Genomic DNA, 21,442 nt, shown 5'->3' on the forward strand with positions numbered 1-21,442 from the left:
TCCTAATAACCAAGGCTGAAGGTATCTCTAGACTAACATATGGCATTCTATCTTTATATCTTGACGGTAAAATAAGCAAGGAGATAGACCAGATGCTTTTCAACTTTCTGTGGAGAAACCGTATCCATTACATTAGGAAAACTGTTGTAAGGAACACTTATGAGTATGGTAGGCTGAATTTTCTGGACTTTACTACCTTAAATAATACTTTTAAGATCAATTGGATAAAACAATTCCTAAGAAGACCCACTTCTATGTGGAATTTTATTCCTCATCATGTCTTCTCTAGTTTTGGTGGCCTTAACTTCACGTTGGTTTGCAATTATAATATTGACAAAGTTCCAGTGAAACTCTCTGCTTTTCATCAGCAGGTTTTCTTGTCATGGTCCATAATTTTTCTCCACACAGATATTATATATGGAATAATAGGGATATAGTGTATAAAAATACTTCTTTGTTTTTAGAATATTGGTTCCGAAATAATATCCTATTGGTGAGCCAACTTGTAAATGCAGAGGAGTTTTTCTTAGTTATAAAGAATTCTTATCACTTTACAAGATACCTGTAACACCTAAAGATTTTTCAATTGTTTTAGATGCCATTCCCTCAGGTGTTGCTTTATTATTCAGGAACGTGTCAAGACCTGACCCTCAGAACCTTCCTTCTATTAACCCTGTTGACTCATCAGTAGGAAAGATTAGTTTCTCTTTGGTCCATTCAACAATAGAGCGATACAAACCTTGTTTCAGCAGGATGTTGTATCTATCTATACCTTATGTCATGCCTTATTGGAACGGTTCTAATGTTAATATCTGTTGGGAAAATTTTGGATGTTGCCACACATATACCTTGATTCATAAATATTATCCTGCCAACCACTGTATGAAGAAGCTTAAGACAAACATCAACTCAAATTGTACCTTTTGTAATGACCACTCAGAAACGGTTTTACATCTTTTTTTGGTATTGTATTCATATAAGGAAACTGTGGCACGACATCAGTAGATTTATAATTAAACACATTTACGAAGATTCTACACTATTGCGGAGAGATGTACTGCTTGGATTCTTTACCTATGAAAGAAGTACATTTGAAACAATTTTATGTAATTAATGTAATTATTCTTTTGGCCAAATTTCATATTCACAAATGTAAATTTACAAACAAAACACCACATTTTCTTACCATACAAAAATACATTGAACTATATTTTAAGACAATTAAATACTCTACTAACAAAAAAGCTGTTCGAATTATAAGTGGATGTATGCCTCACAATGTCCTTGTGTAATGTGATGTTGTACCCCCCAGACCGAATTGTCCTTTGTATATTATGTATATATATATACTTGTGTTCCCACATGTACTTCCTGTATTGATTTGTTGTTAAAGAAAAAAAGAAAGAAAAGGGACCCATGCGGTATCGATGATGTAACGCAATCGCGGAGCCTCTGGAGGCACGCAGAGGCCAAATTGAGCTCTTTACCGCATCGTTGTACGACTCTCAAATGATGTAATGATATGGAGGGCTACATATAGCTCCGCATTGACATGGTTGGTTGGCGGTAGGTGAGGGCGGGAGGTCCTGTATAAATACACATTTACTTCCTTACCAACATGGGCCAGCTCTGCGAAGCATGAATGCCCAATTTCTGCAGAGGCCATATCGCGGTAAATGCTGCACGGCCAATCCAAACAGCAGATTTACCTCGCATATGGCATTTAAGGCTGAGCAACGAATAAATGCATCTCAGGAAAAACTACAAATCCCACTCTGCAACCTGGTTTGCGTATGACGCCATGATCTCTGCAGCTCGTTTCTGTTGGCTTTGTGCGAAGCGAGAAACGACGCGGAGATGTTTGGGCTAAAGAAACCAGCATAGGTAACGTTATAGATTTACACATGGTGGTGTGATCATATGAGCAGTCATACGGTGATACATATGCCGCTTGTGTGTAATGCTGAGCGTTGCAAATGTTTTAAATCCACGCAATATAGGCTATTTGTATGCCTTTCATCAATTCCGTTCCAGTAGCCTAGCAGCAAGACATCCGAACAATTAAAGATGATTGATGGACACCAGTTTGTTGTGAGCAATAACGTCCCTCGTCAGTATTTGGCGTGTTTCGTCGGCCCGTCATTTGCGCAGCAGTAAAGTACCCCTGGTTGTAGGCTTGTTGGTTTTCTGTTCTAGCGCAATGTAAAGTACCATCCTTGTAGCCTATTATCCATCCCTCTTTGAGAGCATCTTTGTCATACAAATATAGTGTCCGTTAATTTGCCTGCCTGCCAGCTGTCGATAAAGGCAGCAGCATGTCATGATTCTCTTGGAATCAGAGCCTATAGGCTTAGTTTGCGATGGCCATTTTATGGGCGTATACTCTCTTTAGAATAAAGAGTCGGTTGCTTTACATGCACACATTATGGGTCGTTGTCTTTTTTAAATAAATAAAACGCCTGTGTTTTAGTGTGCAGTGTGTGCGTCACTGTTTTCCACACCATTGTGTTTTACCTTAATGCAGATGTAGTATATTGTGTGAGTGTTGTTGAACTTGTCACTCTTTTGCAGGGAATTCATTTTACAGACATGGTGGAACCTCCAGTAGTGGAGGCAGGAACCAAGTCGGTCATGGAGCGCTTGACACAGCCAATGGAGACAGTTGAACAAGCAGTAGAAATCGAGGAACAACCAATCGTTACAGGTGAACAATGCATGGAAACTGAAGAACAACCAATGAGTGAACTGCTACCTGCCACAGTAGAAGAGGCTTTGGAGTGTGTCTCAGACCCCACTGCTTCTACAGAGATAATTCTTGAACTATCTGCTGTTCCTCTAGAGTCTGCTGCTCCTGAAGAGTGGGAACTGGGTCAAGCTGAGGATGCACAGAAGGAGACCCATGTGGATGACGTGGCCGCTAGTGACAGAAAAAATATTCCCCCCAAGAAGAACCGAATGGAGCCACTCAAGATGGACATGTCCAGGCCACCAAAAATGGTGACTCCGCTCACATGTGAGTATTGAACTTCTCTGATAGTCTGACATGATTGGTTACCATGTAATACATTTTTGTATTTATCTTTCAAGGCTTTAGTATTACAGACAGAATCTCATAATGTCCCCTGTAGTGTTTTTTTAGGTTATTTATTTCTGTGTCTTCATTAGCAGTTTTAAGCTATTACTACAGTTCATTCATTTTGTTTGCTCTTCTAGTAACCTCCATTGGGTGTTAATATGGGTTTGAAGCTGGGATACAAGTGTTCTGTCCTCTAATCCCTTCTCCCTCCCCCCAGCTTCCCAGATCTCTCTGCAGTGCCTGGAGTGTCACATCATCTTCAGCGACCACAAGAGCAAAGAGCGCCACCTCAAGCAGAGTCACCCGGCAGAGTACGAGCAGTGCATGCTGGGGGATGCCCTGTTTGCCTGCTACGTCTGCGACCGCCACTTCACCAACTCCAGTGACCTCATGCTTCATCAGCGTGCACACACGGAAAAGACGCCCTTCAAGTGCCCCATCTGTGGTGAGGCCTTCAGCCGTTCCTCTGAGCTCACCATCCATAAGAAGCTTCACTTCGGCCTGTACGGATACACCTGCGCAGACTGTGGAAAACCTTGCAAGACACTCACCTTACTGAAGTATCACCGCCGCACGCACACAGGGGAGAGGCCCTATGTCTGTAAGGAGTGTGGCAAGAGGTTTAGCATGTCCAAGGCCCTCCAGAAACACGCACTAGCGCATTTGCCGGAAGGAATGAAAGGAGACGTTGGAGGGATCACACCACCGACAAAGGCACAGCTAAAGAAGAATAGCGGTGAGTGCTGAAAAACATGTTTGTTTTCATGTCATACAACTTCCCATACTGGGATGTGCAGTGAAACACTAGTGATATACACTATACAGTGATAAAGCTAGTGATATACAGTGATAAAGCTAGTGATATACAGTGATAAAGCTAGTGATATACAGTGATAAAGCTAGTGATATACACTATGCAGTGATAAAGCTAGTGATATGCAGTGATAAAGCTAGTGATATGCAGTGATAAAGCTAGTGATATGCAGTGATAAAGCTAGTGATATACAGTGATAAAGCTAGTGATATACAGTGATAAAGCTAGTGATATGCAGTGATAAAGCTAGTGATATGCAGTGATAAAGCTAGTGATATGCAGTGATAAAGCTAGTGATATGCAGTGATAAAGCTAGTGATATGCAGTGATAAAGCTAGTGATATACAGTGATAAAGCTAGTGATATACAGTGATAAAGCTAGTGATATACAGTGATAAAGCTAGTGATATACAGTGATAAAGCTAGTGATATACAGTGATAAAGCTAGTGATATACAGTGATAAAGCTAGTGATATACAGTGATAAAGCTAGTGATATACAGTGATAAAGCTAGTGATATACAGTGATAAAGCTAGTGATATACAGTGATAAAGCTAGTGATATACAGTGATAAAGCTAGTGATATACAGTGATAAAGCTAGTGATATACAGTGATAAAGCTAGTGATATACAGTGATAAAGCTAGTGATAAAGCTAGTGATATACACTATACAGTGATAAAGCTAGTGATTCTACGCAGAGTCAAACCTTTTTGTTTGTGACAAATGACTACTTCACCTTTTACACCAAGATGTAAACTTTCATCTGTATTCTTTGTATCTAGGCACTATAGTGGTGAAATTGTCCTGCTCCGTGTGCAAGGCAACCTTCAAGACTGCCAAGACACGGCTGCATCACATGAAACACAAGCACAACCTGTGTGTTACAGCATCCAGCAGCACCACACTAGCTGGCCAACAGGTGAAGCTAGGTCAGCCCATCATAACCCAGGTTCCTATGGGCCAGCCAACCTTTCTCCACATGGAACCCCTTGGGCCATTCCAGCAGGTGGAAAACATAGACACTGAACAAATCCGGAAACTAATAGAGTCTTTGGGGAACGTGCGCAAAGTGAACCAGGTGGTGATACTGGGACAGGTGCTGCCACACGGTCAACCATTGGATCTACAGCGGCTACAGGGAAAGAGAGAGCATTTGCAATTCCGTTTTACTCAACCACATTTTATAGAACTGAAAAAGATTGGGGGTGGAGAGATTAAGTTGATGGGATTGGAACAGGCAAAGCCACAATGTGAATCGCTGGAACCAATTATTACATTGGAACCTGTAATATCAGAAGGACAAATGGAGACCCCATTACTTTCACACACACAGGAAGTTGCATACGCTGTGCCAGCTGAGCATGCTGGATTAAAACAAACACACGAAGGAGAGATGATTCCTCAGCAGTTACTTGGACAGACTGGTCAGACAGTTGCAGAAGAGAACACTATGATTCAGACTGTATCAGTGGAACAGGTGTTCTGTCACAGTGAAACAGTTGAGCTCAGGGAAACGACTGAACAAAGTCAAACGGTTGTGTTGGAAGTCACTCCTTCACTGATACCAACTCTGGAATTGGAACAGACTCAAACCGATCAACAAGGACTTATGTCTGCTTCCTCACTACCAACATTTCTATTTGAACAGACTTCTGGACAGAATCTAATGGTTCAGGAGGGAAATATCTCTGTCCCGTCGCTCATACCAACAGTGGAGTTAAAGCTGACGCCATTAAAAACTGACCAGCAGGAAGAACTCTCCACTTCCTCATTGGTACCAACAGTTAAGTTTGCACAAACTCCTCCTGGACAAACAAGCCAGGTAGGAGAGACAGCCACACAGATGGAGACATTACAGTTAGAGCAGATCTATTCCAGTATTAGACAGACACAACAGACAGGAATAGGACAGCGAAGATCAGTGGAGAAACCTCTTCTAGAAAACACAGAGAATGACCAGCAGCACATTTTGGAAAATCCTTGCGAAGGAAAGACACAGACATCACCAGAGCAGTTGCAGACACTGATCGATAAGTCTGCTTCTGACAACGCACTGAACAGCATAGAGCTACAACCTTGCACTCAGACGTCAGAAATATTCCCTCCGCCGTCCGAGACAAAAGCACCACAGAGTTCACAACTGCCTGTGCATTTGATGTCAGTACAAGAATTTGTAAAAGTGAGGAAGAGAAAGCAGCCAAATAACTCTATAATGCAAGGAAATATGCAACAGCAGACGGTTGAGTTGAAAGGGGAGGCTGCCAAACGACCAAGAGCAATGAAAGCTCATCTTGTTGTGAAGTTTGGTCCTAAAGAGATGCCTAAAAATCAGAATAAGCTTCCACAACCATCTAGGTTGCTTCAGAAAGGAGACCAGATTCAGGATACGAACCAAATGTGTGTCTCAGCTCTACCTGACAAAAACTTGCCCTTAAAGGTTGGTAAAGAGAAAAAGGTCAAGAAGAAAAACAATATTTCCAAGTCAAAAATCAAATCCCCATCCATATTGTGTGACCCACATGTGCAGCAAGTCTTGCAGGTAGATGAGCAGGTGCATCAAGCGAAGCAGAGGAAGAAGAAAGTAGAAAAGCAAAAGTATGTAATTAGTGAGACTTGTTCTGAGCAGATTAGCGCTGAACCGATTAGTGAGCAAGAGGTGATCGCTCCACCCAAGACAAAAAAGAAAAAGCAGCAGACGATGGCACAGGAGGACCAGCCTAAGAAAACAAAGGGCCAAAAGATGTCAAAAATGGGGAGAAAGAAAAATAAACCGAATGTGAAAGCAAGCCCCAAAACAGAAGATATGCCCGACCCTGAAATAAAGCAACAGTCCCTACTCCTACTGAAGGGTCACAAACAGCCCCAATTGAAAGTTTACAAATTAGATGCCTCAAAAGCCCCTCAAGGTCAAACACATCTCCACCAAGACACCCATCCCATCCATAAGAAGAAGGGGCCAAAAAGCAAGCAACTAAAAATGCTAGCTGCTGGAGGGAAAAGAAAAGTAGGGAGACCCAAAAAGAACCACACAGCACTCTCTGTGTTGGCTCCTTTAAAGACTACGTCTCGTTCTTCTGACACCTCTCCGACCAAGCCAAAGACCAGCAGGAAACGTAAGGCCCAAAAAGTGGAGACAGAGGGGCTCATCAGTGGCTCTCATTCCCCGCGAGCCCTTGAATGCAAGGACTGTGGTGAGAGGTTCTCTGACGTCTCGTCCCTCCAGGAGCACAAGGCAGCCCTGCATGCAGTGGAGAGCCCTGGTCTCACCTACACTAACGGCAACATCTTTGAGGGTGTTTCTGGGTCAGATCTAGGCCCGCCTCCACTTAAAGTGACTGAGGAGGTCATTGAAAATTCATTGAGTCAAAACACGTTTGGAATGCAGGTAGCATCTGACTGGGAGGTGGAGATGAAAGAGGTAGGGTTGGGAGAAAGAGGGGAGCGAGTCTCTTTCCCAGCCCTAAACCATTCCCCCTCTCTGCCTCTGGCTGCTGCGCTTGTTGAAGGTGGACAGAAGGGAAGGGAGAAGAACATGAATAAAACCTCAGAGGGGATGGAATCATTTTCTCATATGGCACCAAATTCAACTCTTTCTTACTCCCCTCCACAAGTTCAATTCACTTATCTGGCCAAATCTGACAAGGTCCAACCCCTGCTGTCCGAGAATCTTTCTCCTCTTCACCTCACACCCATAGCCCCCCTCCACAGCTGTCACCAAACAGGGGACACTAAGTCAGAGAGTCAGAGCAATATGAATGACACTGCTGATGCTGTCATACCTACCGTTTCTGGATTTGAGCACCTAGGGCCTATTGAGGATGAAATTAAAGAGGAGTTACTACTTGAGGTGGATTTGGTCACTGTTGGGGATGGGGACCAAAATGAGGGGGAACACCAGAGCTCACCGCATAAAGACAATTCACAAAATGATGGATCCAGCCTTCATGAAAACAGCTCTCATGAAAACAATAGCACTCATGCACTATCTGCACATGCTCAGATTGAAAATGTGAATAGAACTGTAACAACACAAAATGTACAGACCAAATCCTGCCTCTCTGACCCGCTGGAGATCAAGCAAGAAGAGGAGGAGATTATGGTGCAGAGGAGAGAAGTGGAAAAGAGGGGAGTGGGTAGAAGGAATTATACCAGGGGCAGGAGAAGAGGAGTTGGACGTGGGAGGAGAGGTTCAGCCACAAGGAAGAGTCTAGAAGGAGCGGGCATGAGAGAAATTGAACCAGAGAAAGAAATTGATGAATGTCAGGTAGTCTACCAGCTGTATTCACTCAATAATGATACTGAAATCAAGGATGAAGCAGACGTCACTACTCTCCATCCTGGTCAGTCATCTCCCATCAGTTTACAGACCGAGATCAGATCGATCTCTGAGCAAAACATGCTAACAGCTCCATGTCCATCTAGATCCTGCATCTCACCGCTTGAGGAGGATCTTGAGGACCAGGTAGTGTTTGAGCTAGAGTCAGTCACCACCAGTGTAGTGGAGGTGTTGAAGACCGAAGATGGGATGGTGATGAAAGGAGTAGCAGGTGACCAGGACGACAGGGACACTGGCCAATCCCCAGGCATCATACTGGAGAGGTTCCTCACCTCAAGGCAGAGCGAGGCAGCAGTGGAGGATAATGGAGTGGTGCTCATGGTAGACTTGAGAGGTCAGGAGGTCAAGGTGGAGGAGAACACCTCAGATTTGGTTCCTGTGCCACACACCTCTCATGCCAGACACACAGTGGAGCAGAGGGGGGTCAGGATGTATCTGGTGAAGCAGGAAAACAACCTGGTTTTGAATGACCCCCAGGTTAGTCAAGGTCAATCCCAATTGAATGTGGAGCACAGCAGTACCAGGCAGTGCATATTCTACCCCGTGAAGGAGGAGAGGGAGCTTCTGGATGAGCCATCTCAAAGTGAGCAGGGAGTACCAGCGCTGGTGGAGCCTGGAGAGGCCAAACTCAACCATCCAATGGAGAGACTATCCACTACCAACCCTGCAGTAGAGGAGTATGAGGTGAACAGGAGAGCAGCAAAGTTGAGATCTGAGATCAATGAGTATGGAGAAGGTAAGATCTCAACATGAGGCATGTGTTGTAGCAATGTACATTTTCATAAGCAATAGTGACGTTATCCATAGATGTAACTAAATACTGTTTCTTTTTTACAGGTGAGCTGGACTTTGAGCAGCAAGAAACAGAGGAGCTTGTTGATTTCCTACTTCAGGATTCTGACGAAGTGGAGTCCGAGGTTGTTGAATGTTCTGACCCGCAGCCTGACCCTGAGGCTGTAGTTATGGCCTGTTTCCATGACAGCCAAAACCATGCCTCACTGCATTCAAATGTTATACCAAACAAGTAAGTTTTGTAATTTGCATTTTACTCATGACTACACTGTACAATTTAATTAAAGTTTCTACTTTATATTGTCATGTACTGTATGTATCCTTAAGGACTTGTCATGCTGTCAGTTTTGATGTAAATTGTTGTCCTCAGCTTGCCAACCACAGAAAGCCAGGCTCATTCAGTATCTATGGGAGGGTCCCAGACAGGGACTGGCTACAGGAAACCCATTGATTACTTCTCCAAGTATTTTGGTTGGGACGCTTGGGCAGAGATTGCCCGTTGCACAAATAAAGTGTCCTATCTTTCGAACGCAGTAACGGCAAAAGAGGTGGCCCAGTTTGTCGGAATCCACATTGCCATGGGAACATTGAAGGTATGTAAATTAAAGTATTGGCGTATAACCTGAATCTTATTCCTATGGCGTCTAGTTTTATTGCATCGTCATCCTTACTACACAGCATGGGACATGTAAAGAACAAAGTAGTTAGGCCTAGTGGGTCAAACTCATGCTAATCTCTGCACTTTTGAATGTCTACAGTCATTCTTATGAGCAGACTATCTAATGCTGCATAAACTAACATTGTCTTCAATGCCGTTCTTCCGTTCTCCTCTCCTAGTTCCCCAGTCTCAAGCTGTACTGGCAGGACTTCACCAGGGTGCCTCTGGTTGCTGACACCATGTCTGCCTCCCGCTTCTCCCAACTCTCCTGCAAACTGCAACTGGCATCTCCAGCGCCAGCAGGGGATCCCATGGACACCCAGGAAGCTGGACACAGTGGTAATCCAGACAGGCCTAAGGAGGGAGACTCCACACGCAACCCTCTCAGAGCTTTTCACACCCCAGCTAACCCTACAGTTGGCACAACTAGAGGTGAACCGGATGGCAGTGTCCACACACTTACACGCGGCCACAGTCAAATACAAGCTCTTAGCTCCAAGTCTGTGTCTGCAAAATCCACAACCCAGACGTCCACAGTCCCTCACAGCATTTGGCAGAGGAGTGGGGACATGCCATCCAGCCAGGACTGTTTTAGTTTTAAAACTGACCCCCTTTGGAGGGTTAGACCGTTAATGGACCACGTTCGGGGCGGATGCCTGATGCTGAGAAGAGAGGGTGACCATGGAGTCGATCAATACCCTCTCCCTTTGACGTGTAGAGCGGTCAACAACAAGCGGCCCTCCTTGCACAGCACAGTCTTAGTTAGATCTGACGGTCTGATCCTAGATTTCAACCTTAGTCTGGATCTCTCCAACAAAGAGGCTACTGTTGAGAAAATGGTGCCCAGAGATGGGATGGTGTATCTCTGCAAGCAGGAGCTCTCTACCCCTGCCATGTTGGAGCACCTCCTTGGATCAGGGGTGCATGGTGCGGGAAAGGTGGGAGGAGCCAAAGGACAGATGGGTGATGAGTTTGTTAGCTCTGACGGGCGGCTGATGCTACACAGGTACCATCTCGGCTTCATCCTCTCTACTGTAGGAAAGGCCCAGCAGAACATGGCATCGCTCGTCGACAGCTTCGAGAAGGCTCAAAAGGCAGCCAGCCTCAATAGAGACTTACTGAATCTCTACCATTCCCCACTCTCAGCCTCAGCACCAACGAGCTGGCCACAGGCTGTTCTGTGGTACCTTACAGATCTGGCTCTGGTAAACTCATGGATGCAGTACAGGCAGGATCATGTTCCTCTGCCTGAGCCTCTGAACCTCATGGCATTCAGGCTAGAGGTCTCCAAGGCCTTGATCCTCTCTAGTGGCTCAGACACCCAGGACTCAGCCCCTCCGCACCCCCCTCAGAAATTACACTCCCAGGGCACAGCCCCAGATCCTGGCCTGTTACAGGATAGTCCTCTCCCTGACGTGGCCACGCGGCACGACGGTTCGGGCCACTGGCCGGAGCAGCTTGGGGAGGGAGAAGGTGGCAGGTGCTGCTTCGGAGGCTGTGAGCGACTGTCTCGAGTACGATGCCTCAAGTGTTGCGTGTTTCTCTGTATCTCTCGTAACCACAACTGCTTCTTGAATTTCCACAGTCAAGGGACTTCTTGAAGCTGATATGATTTGTTTTTTTTTATTAAGTGGTTCATGTTTTATTTAATGCTATGTTTAGCTTTTCTTTAAATATGTTTTTTATTTTAGGTTAAAGCTCTGATTTCGTATTTCTTCCCCATACCCCAAATTTGTTTTTGAGTACTACTCTTTTCAGTGTCAGCTTCAGTACTGTGCATCAAATTAGGAACTTGGTCCCTTTTTTAGCCTACTGTGTAAATGTAATCTTAATGTATGCAATGGCTTTTGTATGAATTTGCCTACAAAATAAAATGTGAAAAGAGAATAACCTTAAAGTCTGTCTCTGAAACCAAGTGAAAATACATTTGAAGATGTTTTTGAAATTAGAATTTAAAATAGTGCTGCATTTTTTTTCTGAACCTTGTTTAGTTGTTTACATGCCAAGTTTACATGTGTTTTTGGCGTTCTTTGTAAATTGAATAATTGAGTTAATACTGTTGGAGTAAATACATGTACGTTTCCTGAATGTTTCGGTTGTGAATTGTATTGGTCCACCTGCTGCTCTCAAGGTACATTTTTCACCGGAGTTATTCATCAAACACGTGTCTATGCATTTGCTCAAGTTAAGGATAAAAGAGCAGAGAAGCATTCAAAATGAATTGTTTTCTTGAAGACCAAAATATTGCCCTTGTCACGTGACAAGGGGCAATTCAATTTCCACATTCACTGTACTGGAAGCGGTTTGAGGTAGGTAGCTAACGGCTTGTTCGCAATTCATGTTTAGCTGTAACGTTAGTTTGCTAATATCGTTTAAGACTTATGCCTACATATTTACCATTATCATGGTGGGGCAGTTGGTTTCCGTGAACTAAACGTGTCCGTAAAATGCTAAGTTGGTATTTCTCCGTTTTGAATTGTTAGCCAGCCAGCTAATGTAGCTAGCTGGGTTATGTTATTCGAACTTGGTGTTAGCTCAGCAAACCATTTAGGTATAAGACTAAGGTAAATACACCGATGACTGTTAAAACCGTCTTGCAAGAACCCAAAACTAACCCTTAACCATTTATTTTTTTATACATTTGTAACGAAAATATCGGTCTGTGTATCAGGCGTGTCGGTGTAGCCTTTTCCAAACATTAGCTAACGTTTGTCTAACAGGAGTTTCGTGAAGTCCTATTTGGACAACGTTAACATTAGTACAAATGTAACATGTCTATCGTCATTGGCATACTGTATACATAAAATACATCTAGCCAAAGTATAACTACCATTGCTTCACTAAGTGAAAATTATAATCTGTTTCTGGGGAAACTCGCAATATATCCTTCTAATTGTCGAGTAACTTACTACCGTTAGCTGATATGGCCAATCTTCTCACCGTTAGCTAACTTTAGGGCCTTGTTGGTTTGGGAGCCTATTTCAGCTAACGTTAGCGCACTGAGCTGCTAGCTGTGCATGTTTTAACGTTCTTATGTCTAACTTTTGCAAGCAAATTAAAGTTATTAAATAAATTATGGGCATTTAGCTAGCTGTAGTTAATGTTAGTTAACAGCTGGCTATGTAGTTAACTAGTCAACAACTTTGTTCGCAACTAGCATCGAATTAGCCAGCCAGCCATAAAGTCAATGAACCCTTTTTTATTTTTAGCATTCAGTCCAAATAAGTGGGATTTAATTGAGATATGCCTGTGCACAACCCTTAGTTATTTTAAAAGTATGTCATAACTTCTCAGTTATCAAGCTTGCAATGTGATGATTTATTATTAGCTATATTAAAACCCATCTGACTACATTACATATTAATGTACCTCCCTGGTTGGCTAAGTCGATCATATGTTTAAACTTTTCAGGACATCCAGTCTCCCACGATGGACTCAGACATACTGAATATAGAGGAGATAGTGATGGGGAAGGGGCCACCAGATCCCCCTGCAGAACTGACCACTGAAAAACCAGCAGAACCCTACAAACCCATCTCCTCCTTCAAAGCACCGCCTCCACCCACCATTCAACCATGTGAGTTGGGTGGCAGTTACTTATTTTGGTTGAAATGGTATTTTTATTGCAGAAAAAAAACAGTACACATACAAAAGTATACAAACAGACAATGTTAACAACATGTGCTTTGGGGTACAATAAATTACTTATACAAAGACCTTAAAAGATGCACACATTGGTTGGCAGTTACTCTACTGTTTTAAGTTTTTGTAATGGCTCACAGATAGGGCTGTTACGGTGACCGTATTACCGCCACACCGGCGGTCACGAGTCATGGCTGCAGTCAAATTCCATGTGACCGTTTAGTCACGGCAATTAGGCTTCTCCAAGTTCTGATGCTGCTGATGGTCATTAGTAGCCAACCAAACTGCCTAACTGCTTGGTACTCAGCATGCAATTGCCCCTCTTTGTCACTCTGACATCCATGATAATGAACCATGGGAAAAGCATCCTCTATTTGCTATTTAAGTGCATAGATGACATGTGGGGGTTTTTCACCGCTGCCTCTGTTTTGAGACAGGTGCATGATAATGGTCTGTTCTAAATCAAAACAAATTTCACACATATATTATTTAGTATATGTGAAGACAAGATTAAATCAAGAATAGTGTGATGGGTGACAATATTAGCATGTCACTTGTGAATAATATAATACCCAGCTTAACTTTTTCAAATCATAGTCACAAACCTCATGTAGCCTACCCCATAGGACTCCATGTTTGTTTGGAAAGGATTGTATCACAAATAAAGTGGCCAAATAACTGGTTAAAATGAAGCACATTAATCTGCTTCTGCGCGTAAGTTTCAAGTTCAGGGAAGATAGTTTACACCATAAAAATGCACCTTTTATCATAAAAGCATTACATGCATAATCGCACTTTTGAAAATTGTGTTTTCCTTGCTAACATTTTCCTGGAACATTTGCGCTTCTAACCTACTGCTATGTGCGCATTGCTGTGCTTATAATGTGAAGAAATAGCCTAATAGTTTAACAACATTTTATGTCGTTCTCATCTCTTGCGCCAGGCTCATTGCTTGAAACAAGTTTTTTGGTGCTAGTGGTTGTATTAATTTGGGATCTATTGCATCCCACAACTGTCCCAGACTGTTAGGAATATGTATTTCTCTCACAGAATGGAATAGGTCAACTTTTGTATTATGGGCGATAGTCAATTGACATAGGCAAGTGCGTTTGCTGTTCGTTGGGTCTACTCATCTTGTTGGCTGATGAATAGTAAATTGGGACAGTTCTTCCGATATCTTCAATATGCACTTCCGAATTGGATAAGGACACGCAGAGTTGCCTCCCCGACGTGTCTGTCGCCATTTTTAGCCTGTGAGAAAGACCTGATCACGTGATGGAGAGCGAGTGAGAGGTGCTTCGGCACACAGCCGGCAGAAGGGAATTATAATTATTATATTCAGCCCAAGGGCACAAAGGCCACTGTCTGCAAAAGGCATGGACTATTTTAGGGGGCATTACAGCCGCACAGAGGATGCAGCTGGGAAAATCGAGGCATTATCAAGTGCTTGTCAAATGGTGAATGAGAAACTGATTAAGTGTGTACAGCCTTGCCAAAAAAACTAAGCAGAGCTCAAGCCTTTCATGCAACTTAAAAAAAAAACATCTTTAGTTGCATCATGCAGCCAGGAATGTATTAAAAATCAAAACGCAACCAAACATTTGTTACAACTCAAGTTACATTACTCTAAATTAATCTTATAGGAGTGCCTTTAAAAAAAATGTTTTTTTAACCTTTCAACACAGAATAGCCGCATGTGCGCAATCTCTCAAATAATTTGGAGAAAATATCCTTTCAATTTTGTTCAGCTATTTTCAATTGTATTCTGAAAACTATAAAATAATGCCATGGAATTCTAAGCAAATCTTTTCTCCCAAATGATCTAGTGTAGCCCACAGCCATATGGCATAGCCAGATCAAGGCCTAACATAAGGACAACTCTGAGTATGATATTCTGTTCTTCTGAACTAGACTACATTTTCTTTGTTTCTTTAGACCTGTCTAAAATAAATAATAGTTTTGTGTTATTACATGGATTTGTTATACTTTTAAAAATATATATTTTTAATGTAGTTGTTCCAAAGTTCTGCATCAGTGGCTTGTTGGAGATGCTAAATGTGTTTTAACTATCAGTCAATTACTGAGATCTTCAGTCATTTGCTTGCTAATCACCGTCTGACAAAATGTAATGATCGTCACAGCACTACACATAGACAAATACAGATTTTCTTTGGGTTGAATTAAATCAATCTGTTAGGTAGGGAAGGTAATGCATATTCAGCTGTCATATCACTGACCCCCTCTTCTCACAGATCAGCATGAGAACCTGCAGTGTTTCCAGTGCTTCATCACCTTCTGTAACTCCAAAGCCAAGGAGAGGCACATGAAGAAGAGCCATCGTGAGGAGTACAAGCAGCAGCTCCAGCAGGTATGCTACTACACAACCTGCCTAACAATCAAAGCACTTTCTAGAAGGTATTACCTACTGAAGCCCTGTTTTTACCTTAAAATGTTTTATGTCATGTCATAAGCTTCAGACCAACATACAGTTGAAGTTGGAAGTTTACATACACTTAGGTTGGAGTCATTAAAACTTGTTTTTCAACCACTCCACAAATTTCTTGTTAACAAACTATAGTTTTGGCAAGTCGGTTAGGACATATACTTTGTGCATGACACAAGTCATTTTTCCAACAATTGTTTAAAGACAGATTATTTTACTTAGAATTCACTGTATCACAATTCCAGTAGGTCAGAAGTTTACATACACTAAGTTGACTGCCTTTAAACAACTTGGAAAATTCCAGAAAAGGATGTCATGGCTTTAGAAGCTTCTGATAGGCTAATTTACATAATTTGAGTCAATTGGGGGGTGTACCTGTGGATGTATTTCAAGGCTTACCTTCAAACTGAGTACCTTTTTGCTTGACAGTATTGGAAAATCAAAAGAAATTAGCCAGACCTCAGGGGGAAAAAATTGTAGACTTCCACGAGTCTGGTTCATCCTTGGGAGCAATTTCCAAATGCCTGAAGGTACCACGTTCATCTGTACAAACAATAGTACGCAATTATAAACACCATGGGGCCACGCAGCCGTCATACCGCTCAGGAAGGAGACGCGTTCTGTCTCAGAGGTGAACGTACTTTGGTGCGAAAAGTGCAAATCAATCCCAGAACAACAGCAAAGGACCCTGTGAAGATGCTGGAGAAAACAGGTACAAAAGTATCTATATCCACAGTAGGAAGGAAGCCACTGCTCAAAAACCGCCATAAAAAGCCAGACTATGGTTTACAACTGCACATGGGGACAAAGATCGTACTTTTTTGAGAAATGTCCTCTGGTCTGATGAAACAAAAATAGAACTGTTTGGCCATAATGAACCTTGTTATGTTTGGAGGGAAAAGGAGGCTTGCAAGCTGAAGAACACCATCCCAACCGTAAAGCACAGGGGGTGGCAGCATCATGTTGTGGGGGTGAAATGAAACATTTGACCAAAGTTAAACAATTTAAAGGCAATGCTACCAAATACTAATTGAGTGTATGTAAACTTCTGACCCACTGGGTCTGTGATGAAAGAAATAAAAGCTGAAATAAATCATTCTCTCTACTATTATTCTGACATTTCACATTCTTAAAATAAAGTGGTGATCCTAACTTACCTAAGACAGGGAATTTTTACTAGGATTAAATGTCAGGAATTGTGAAATTTTGTTTAAATGTATTTGGCTAAGATGTATGTAAACTTCTGACCTCAACTGTAAATGCTTATTTCCAGACTAGATCAGTAGGAATTTGTGGCATAACATAATTTATGCACGCCTGTATTTTCTTCCCAGGGAGATACTCTGTTCACCTGCTATGTGTGTGACCGTACATTTCCGTCCTCTGAGGAGCTGACCCAGCACCAGGGCTCACACAACAAGGAGGACAAGCCCTTCAAGTGTCCCCACTGCCAGGACAGCTTCCGCACCTTCTCTGAGGTGAGTGCAGAACAGTGACACAGGTTCCGAACCAATATATGTTTAGTGTAACACTGCTTGAAATGAACTAGTAAAGTGTCAGACTCAAGGTCTCGACATAATAAATAAGTAAATAAATGTGTTTTTATCGTCAGATACACCGGATAGGTGCAGTGAAATGTGTTGATTTACAGGGTCAGCTATAGTACGGAGCCCCTGGAGAAAATAAGGGTTTAAGTGCCTTGCTCAAGGGCACGTCGACAGTTTTCACCTTGTCTGCTCGGGTATTCGAATCAGCAACCTTTTACTTACTAACCCAACACTCCAACCCCTAGGCTACTTGCCACCTAGGCTACATTAACGCTTGCCCAGGGCAATAAAACATTTTCAAGCAAGGAGATTATAGATTGAAATAGTCCAAATGGACAAGTAAAGAAATCACTATCAAACAATTAGGCTACTCTGATCAGAATTGGATATAATTGTCCTCCGGATGTGATGTTTCTCTCACTGTCCTCCCAATCTATGCAGAGTGCATCGGAGTATAATTATTGTAGTCCTGTGTTGAAGGGCATGAGGGGTCTTTCAATCATGCAGTCGCGAGATGCGTTTTGATCTAAGTGCACATTTGTTGATATTCATTGCTAGTTAGTGAGTTATTTTCCCAGTTAGGGCAAATTTTTGGTCAGAAAAGAAAATCCTGGAAAGGTCATGGTGTGTACATCGCCTGCGTGGGTGTCCGTGGGCTGTTGTCATAGAGGGATAGAGAGAGATGTTTGCTCAGCAGGTGAAATAATAACAGACTAATTGCCAATTCAAAACATTGTGTACTATAGCTGTTTCTCGCTAACTATTTAGCTATTAGCATGTATTAATGTTCGATGTCCTAAAATAACTTTCCACTGGCACTTGTGTATAACCGTAAATTGTCGACAGTTCAGTTGATACGGGTGCGCAGTTGATGAAACCAATGCTGCCTACTGTTTGTAATACTGTCTCGACCTCAGAATTGGCTAAGAATCTCTATTCAATACTGGCCATGAAATAAGTTATTGACGAGTAACTCCTATGCTGTCAACATTTCCCTGAACACTGAATATTTTAACTTTACAAATAGTTAAAGGTCTTACTTAGCTACCTCTCCCACCTTAGCCATTTGATCCCCAGTACATTGAGTGAGGGAATTATTCTATAAAGATATCAAAAAGTATTTGGTTGTAATTGTAATGTTGCAGGGTGGCCAACTATCCTCCTGGAGAGCTACTTTGGAGTGCAGGCTTTTGTTCCAGCCCTGCTTGAACACACTACATTGTAAAACATCAGCTACTCAACAGGACCTTGACTCTGATGTGTTTGACCAGGGTTGGATCAAAAGCCTGCACACCCAGTAGCTCTCCAGATGGAGGATTGACGGACCATGTTTTATACGGTAGCCTTTTATATCAGTGCAATATTTTACTTTGTGGGGGTTGTGTGCCTTTGCTCAAGGCCACTAGGAGGAGATATAGTACATGGGATCAGAGACCAGCAGCCTTCTATTGTCAATACCAGTGTTGATAATTAATGTTATTTTGTGAAATGGTTCCTTGCATCACTCAACACAGTTTTCAGATCCCTTTTTTTTTTTTTTTTGCGACTTGAGCTTTCAGACAAGTAAAAACACAGTCCTGCTTGTGGCTAGAACAGTTAATGTCAATCACTGGACTCTTCCCTAAGCCTTGACTCACATTTCTGTTCTGTTCACTCTCTGTTCCCCCTCAGCTGACGACCCACAGGAGACAGGTTTGTCCAGAGAGGCAATTTGTGTGTAAGGACTGCAGTGAGACCTTCCGCAGCCCTGCCCTCCTTCGTACCCACCGCTTGACCCAGCACCCCCGTCCAGAGGCAGAGGTGGATGAGCCAGATGACCCTACCAAGACCCACCGCTGTGGGAAGTGCAATCGGGGCTTCGAGACCGAGTCTGAGCTAATAATGCACCAGGAGAACCACGCCGGTGACCAGCACTGCAACGGCAGTGCTTCGCCTGCAAAGAAGCGCGGACGGCCCTTAAAAGCAGAGGACGCAACGGTCGGAGAGAAGAAAGGGAAGAGGAGAAAGAAGAAGGAAGAGGGCACAGAGGAGGCGGAGACTGGAAACAATGCAGAGGAGGCTGCAGCAGCTCCGGCTGAGACCAAGGGGAAAGCAGCAGGAGGTGGCAGGCGAGGCCGTCCTAAAGCAGCAGCAGGCGAGGAGGCCAGAGAAGATGACAGTGAAGCCACAGCAGAGGAGAAGAAACCCAAAGCGGCTCCCGCTCCACCCAAGCAACACCCCTGCCCTGAGTGTGAGCTCACGTTCCCTGCCCTGGCCCAGCTCCGCGCCCACAAGAAGGAAAAGCACACCCCACGTAAGGCCCATCCCTGCGAGGAGTGTGAGGAGAGCTTTGCCCGTCCCGAGCAGCTAGAAGCCCACAAGAACCGGGCACACACCAAGGGGCGTTATGCCTGCCCTACCTGTGGCAAGAGCTTTGGCCGAGAGAGCAACCTGAAGGGCCACCAGCAGAGCAGCCACCCAGAGGAGGAAGAGGAGGAGGAGAAGCAAGAGGCGGCGGGCCGCAGCAAGAGATAATTCAGAATGGGGAAGGGGGATTTCTGTAAAGTGATTGGGGAGGGGGACGAAGTATCCGAGGGGTTTTAAAGAATTTGAATTTGGTCAGGGGGTTTTGTTTGAGGTTGAGCGTAAAATGTAGATCATAAGTTTGAGGTGTTTTTAGAATGTGAGGAATTTCTTGCAGGATTTTTAACAGGTGACCTGAGGTGTCCCACTGACTGTTCACCATTTGTCATTTTTGGATTGTGTTAGGATGTTCAAGGCACACATCACATTTGGAGTGACTGACTTACTAACCAAAAGATGTTATTCTTTGTTAAACCCATCTGTTTCTTTTCTGGACTAAGAGCGACAATAATTAGTTTTGGGTATTGTGTTTGTTCCCTTTGTTTTGATTATCTTTAAATGATGATCATGAGAATTGAGTTGTTTTTACATTATTTTTAGAGGTGTATGTAAAATGGCTTTCATGCTGTCTGACATGGAGCTTTTCTTGTTTGTTTTATGATTTTTTATATTGCTAAGTACGTTTTCTGTAGTAGAAGATGAAATGCAACCACCGTGCATTTTATAAAACCTGTTGGCTATTTACTTTTTGAAAAATATTATTGTGAAAAGTGAAACATGGATTGTAAATGTTTGGGAGTTACATAACGTCTCTTAGAAATTGCATCTGTTTATATACGGTTTCTGGTTCATGTAGTGGTGCATTGTAATGCCAAACTTTCAATTATGATTAACTTCTAAATTGTACTGCTATTGTTAAATGTGCAGGGCATTAAAAAATATCAGTGTATTTATCCTCTTAAGTTCGTTTGGTTTAGGCCCAATGGTTCTTCTTTGGTGTCATGCATAGATTTTAAAATAATTTCATCCTAAACAATGGTTGTAAAGAAGACTAATAGTCAATGACTCAAATTAGGATAATCCTGCCATTGATTTGTTATACTTAATTTAAATGTCATAAATATTCTAATGAACTTTACATAAATTATTTGGTTTAAGTTTGGCATGATGACGAAATGACCAGAGGCCTGAATGGACGTTTTCTTGTTTTCATTGTTCTCCCCATGAAACATGCCTGGACACTCTGCCAATATGTAATAAAGGTGCCCGAGGGCTGCTACAGAATGATACATTTGTCTGTTTGCCTTTCAATGTGTCCTTCATTAACCCCTATTTTTTTATTCATTTGTGCTTTGTGACGTCACCCGCTATTGCCTAGCAGCTGTAACTACAGACAGACGATTATCAATTAAATTCGGAATTAAAACATTCTTTAAAGGTAGTAAGTAGGCCCAAAAGAATCACTGACCATAGGTCAACCAATCTTTCTGCGGACAATCCCAAACGTAATCCCTCACCTAGCGAAGGTAATTGAAAAAGTGGACAGGCTATTTGTAAAGTATGATGGATTAACGAAAAAACTGAATCTAAATTAAATATAGGGTTTTTGCCGTCGCGCAAGTAGTAATTAAGACGACAGCAGATGCCCTGTGTTGACAGCAAGATTAACATAATTTAGTTTACTACTACGCCCTCTGCTGTTTAAAATAAAGTATTGCGTTTTAAAATAAAGTTAAACTTTGAGTTGTTTTTTTGTGTTATCAAAATGTATCTAAGCTTAAAGTATCTT

The 21,442-nt window shown here is 42.6% G+C and overlaps 2 protein-coding genes across 4 annotated transcripts; both read left to right on the forward strand.

The window, feature by feature from the left end:
• Positions 1-1,565: 1,565 nt before the first annotated feature.
• LOC124005032 lies at positions 1,566-11,565 on the forward strand. Of its 2 annotated transcripts, XM_046313881.1 has the most exons (8): positions 1,566-1,884; positions 2,572-2,704; positions 2,840-3,013; positions 3,294-3,812; positions 4,675-8,964; positions 9,066-9,252; positions 9,391-9,613; positions 9,858-11,565. In XM_046313881.1, exons 2-8 carry the CDS (start codon positions 2,590-2,592, stop codon positions 11,277-11,279), a joined length of 6,930 nt encoding a protein of 2,309 aa, XP_046169837.1. In that variant the 5' UTR covers positions 1,566-1,884; positions 2,572-2,589; the 3' UTR covers positions 11,280-11,565. The 2 variants fall into 2 exon arrangements, with proteins under 2 accessions (XP_046169837.1, XP_046169836.1); XM_046313880.1 differs by having other exon boundaries at positions 2,572-3,013.
• Positions 11,566-11,837: 272 nt separating this feature from the next.
• On the forward strand, positions 11,838-20,940 carry LOC124005033 (zinc finger protein 883-like). 2 transcript variants are annotated; one of them, XM_046313882.1, is made up of 5 exons: positions 11,838-11,987; positions 13,090-13,255; positions 15,573-15,688; positions 17,098-17,241; positions 18,982-20,940. In XM_046313882.1, the coding sequence occupies exons 2-5, from the start codon at positions 13,108-13,110 to the stop codon at positions 19,822-19,824; spliced, it is 1,251 nt and encodes a 416-aa protein (XP_046169838.1). In that variant the 5' UTR covers positions 11,838-11,987; positions 13,090-13,107; the 3' UTR covers positions 19,825-20,940. The 2 variants fall into 2 exon arrangements, with proteins under 2 accessions (XP_046169838.1, XP_046169839.1); XM_046313883.1 differs by lacking the exon at positions 11,838-11,987 and adding an exon at positions 12,037-12,242.
• Positions 20,941-21,442: the final 502 nt, after the last annotated feature.

This window comes from Oncorhynchus gorbuscha, linkage group LG19, assembly GCF_021184085.1.
Source record: "Oncorhynchus gorbuscha isolate QuinsamMale2020 ecotype Even-year linkage group LG19, OgorEven_v1.0, whole genome shotgun sequence".
In the NCBI taxonomy this organism is placed as follows: Eukaryota; Metazoa; Chordata; class Actinopteri; order Salmoniformes; family Salmonidae; genus Oncorhynchus; species Oncorhynchus gorbuscha.

What these genes read in the sequence shown, in the direction of transcription:
- LOC124005033 (XM_046313882.1), top strand. Translation starts at nt 13,108, where the DNA reads ATGGACTCAGACATACTGAATATAGAGGAGATAGTGATGGGGAAGGGG. An exon ending in TCCACCCACCATTCAACCAT is followed by an intron (nt 13,256 to 15,572) that starts GTGAGTTGGGTG and finishes CTCTTCTCACAG; the next exon opens with ATCAGCATGAGAACCTGCAG. An exon ending in GCTTCCGCACCTTCTCTGAG is followed by an intron (nt 17,242 to 18,981) that starts GTGAGTGCAGAA and finishes GTTCCCCCTCAG; the next exon opens with CTGACGACCCACAGGAGACA.
- LOC124005032 (XM_046313880.1), top strand. Translation starts at nt 2,590, where the DNA reads ATGGTGGAACCTCCAGTAGTGGAGGCAGGAACCAAGTCGGTCATGGAG. An exon ending in AATGGTGACTCCGCTCACAT is followed by an intron (nt 3,014 to 3,293) that starts GTGAGTATTGAA and finishes CCCTCCCCCCAG; the next exon opens with CTTCCCAGATCTCTCTGCAG. An exon ending in GATCAATGAGTATGGAGAAG is followed by an intron (nt 8,965 to 9,065) that starts GTAAGATCTCAA and finishes TCTTTTTTACAG; the next exon opens with GTGAGCTGGACTTTGAGCAG.